The 2,434-nt window shown below is 66.7% G+C and overlaps 1 protein-coding gene across 1 annotated transcript; it reads right to left on the bottom strand.

Moving 5' to 3' along the window:
* Positions 1–69: 69 nt before the first annotated feature.
* On the bottom strand, positions 70–1,452 carry MTERF4 (mitochondrial transcription termination factor 4). The gene is made up of 3 exons (XM_080409079.1): positions 955–1,452; positions 690–874; positions 70–612 (listed from the first exon to the last, which is right to left on the bottom strand). The coding sequence occupies exons 1-3, from the start codon at positions 1,271–1,273 to the stop codon at positions 250–252; spliced, it is 867 nt and encodes a 288-aa protein (XP_080265205.1). The 5' UTR covers positions 1,274–1,452; the 3' UTR covers positions 70–249.
* Between the last annotated feature and the right edge of the window lie 982 nt (positions 1,453–2,434).

The following is a 2,434-nucleotide window of genomic DNA, read 5'->3' as shown; positions in this document are numbered from 1 at the left end:
TTTAAATAAAAACACTTCATGGAAACTGGATATTTTTTAAAGTACTTGGTCAATGAGGAGGAACGAGGGTTATTGTTGAATTCTGGAACATGGAATTTATTGCTGCCCTGCACAGGGAGCCCGGCAGCCCACAGGTCCTGCAGCCACCACAGCTGGTGCCTGTGTGGGGTGGGGGCCTGGTGCAGCCACGAGAGCAGTGGGGCTGGGCAGCAGCATGGGAGAGCTCGGGCACCTTGGAGCCTCACCTCCTCACTCCCAGGCTGTTTTACTTCCTTCCCCATCCAGGTCTTCATCTTCCTCTTTGTACAGCGCATCCCTGTCCTCCTCCTCCTCCTCCTCCTCCTCTTCCTCCTCTCGAGCCAGCAGCTGCTTGAAGACCTCATACTCCTCTGGGGTGGAACGGGCCAGGCTGGCCAGGAAGGCTCCCTCCGGGAGCTCCAGGATGTCCTTCAGCTTTGGGTTGCCGGTTTGGGTCTGGCCTTTGTGTGGGGTCTGGTAGAGCCCCCGCCGCTCCAGGAAGATGTGCCGGTTCCTGAGCTCGGCGAAGGGCGTTCGGAAAAGCTGGGCCTTCACCATCTCCTTCTGCTGGACCCCCATCCTGAAGTAGGCGTACTACAGGCGGGACAGGGCGTTCCAGGGTCACCGCGGCCCCGCGCTCCCCCGGCCCCGCCGCCCCCCCGGCCCCGCACCTGGAAGTGGAGGTGGAGGCGGGCGGGCTCCTCCAGCAGCACGGCGGGGCAGGTCCCCAGCACCTCCTGCAGCTGCTCCGCCGTGAACAGGCACCGCTCCCGCAGCAGCCGCACGACCGCCGCCATCCGCCTCCGGGGCAGCGTGAAGAGCTGGGGGCAGCGGCTCACCGCCCGCCGCAGCCGGCCTGCGGGCACCGGGCTGAGCGGGCGGGGGGGGCCGGTGTCCCCCCGCCCCCCACCCACCCCCCAGGCCCCGCCGCCCTACCTCCCTGCAGCCCCAGGCGCCGCAGTTCCCCGGCGCGCTCCTGCAGCTGCTCCGGCGGCAGCCGCAGCAGCTCCGGGCTCCGCTGCAGCAGCCCCAGCGCGGCCTCGGCGCCGAGCCCCAGCAGCAGCAGCTGCGCCGCAGCCGCCTCTCGGCGCTCAGGCCCGAGCCGCGGCTGGAGCCCGCGGAGCCGCCGGGCCTGCTCCTCGCTGAAGCCCATGGCCCGCAGCCCCGCCGCCTCCCCGCAGCAGCCGCGGCCGAGCCCCGGCGCCAGGCCCGCCGCGGCCGCCCGCCCGCCGCCGCGCAGCAGCAGCCCCGCCATGGCTCGGCCGCCGCGGGGAGGAGCCGGGGGGCCCCGCCGAGGCCGCGCTCCGCCCTCGCCTCGGGGCCTGGGGCCGCGCTCGACGCCCCAGGAGCCCGCGGCCGGCCCCGCGGCGCCCTCCCGCCCTTGGCCGCGCACCGGGGGCGCGCTCGGGCCCGGCGGAGCCCGCAGTGGAACAGGCGGAGCCTCCTGCCCCGCCCCCCCCCCTCGGTCGGGCCCACCGGCCGCTGCCGCCGGAGCGGGGCCGCAGAGCGGGCAGCCCCCTCGGTGCCGCCGCTGGGCTGCGGAGCGCGTCGTAGCCCGGGGTCACGCAGCTGCGAGCCGGGGCGGAGGTGCCGGGGCCAAGGGCTGGGCGCGGGGGCGCCGCTGCAGGATCCTGGGGGGCTGCAGGGGCCTGAGCGCCCGGCCGAGCCGCGCAGACCTGCGGCAGCAGCGGGACAGACCCATCGCACTTGCCCCACTGCCCTCCCAGAAGCCCAGTCCCGGCCGAGCCGCTCACCACGCAGGCCTGTTGCCCACACCTCTGTATTGGGAACTGGTTAAAATCCTCTTTATTGAATCTATTTCTTCTTCCCGCTGCCTTTGCCTCATCAAAACCAAGGGCTATAGAGAGGACGGTGAAACCGGTATAAGGACGAGCAGCATCCTGACCTCCTGCCGCAGCGGGAGGCTGGGTAAGGAGCCCGGTGTAACAACACTCAGGAACAGCAGGCGAAGCAGCCTTTATTGCAGCGTTGGGGGCAGCCCCGACATAAGTTGCTCCAACAACCTGGCAAACTTTTAGAGACTACGTCCCATAAAGTTATACATACTCATAAAATTTCTGTGAACTCATTTACATACAGATGAGATTTCCTGGAACTCATTAATATATGCAAATGTCTGGTCTGCACGCACAATCATCTTCCCTGGTGGTCTTTGGGTGGTCATTGGAGTCTACAGATGAAAGCTTCTAGTCTTGTTTACTGCGTCCTCTGACTGACCTTTACTTCCGCACAAACTCAGTTCTGGGATCAGCAGACCACATCCTGCCCGATTACTGTTCCCATCCTCTTGTGACTTTCTCATCTCTGTGGTCCTGTGAATCCCTTCTCAAGATCCGAGTTGTCTACAGAGAGATTATCTCCCCTCATCTCACCCCCATCCCTTATCCTACAACAA

This window comes from Falco punctatus (assembly GCF_963210335.1).
Source record: "Falco punctatus genome assembly, chromosome: 13".
Taxonomy (NCBI): domain Eukaryota; kingdom Metazoa; phylum Chordata; class Aves; order Falconiformes; family Falconidae; genus Falco; species Falco punctatus.
The sequence above is the reverse complement of the archived record's forward strand: the minus strand, read 5'-3'. Positions and strand labels throughout refer to the sequence as shown.

Coding starts and splice junctions, on each gene's coding strand:
- MTERF4 (XM_080409079.1), bottom strand. CDS start 1,273: ATGGCGGGGCTGCTGCTGCGCGGCGGCGGGCGGGCGGCCGCGGCGGGC. Junction 875..954: donor GCGCCTGGGGCTGCAGGGAG/GTAGGGCGGCGG, acceptor CGGTGCCCGCAG/GCCGGCTGCGGCGGGCGGTG. Junction 613..689: donor GCCTCCACCTCCACTTCCAG/GTGCGGGGCCGG, acceptor TCCCGCCTGTAG/TACGCCTACTTCAGGATGGG.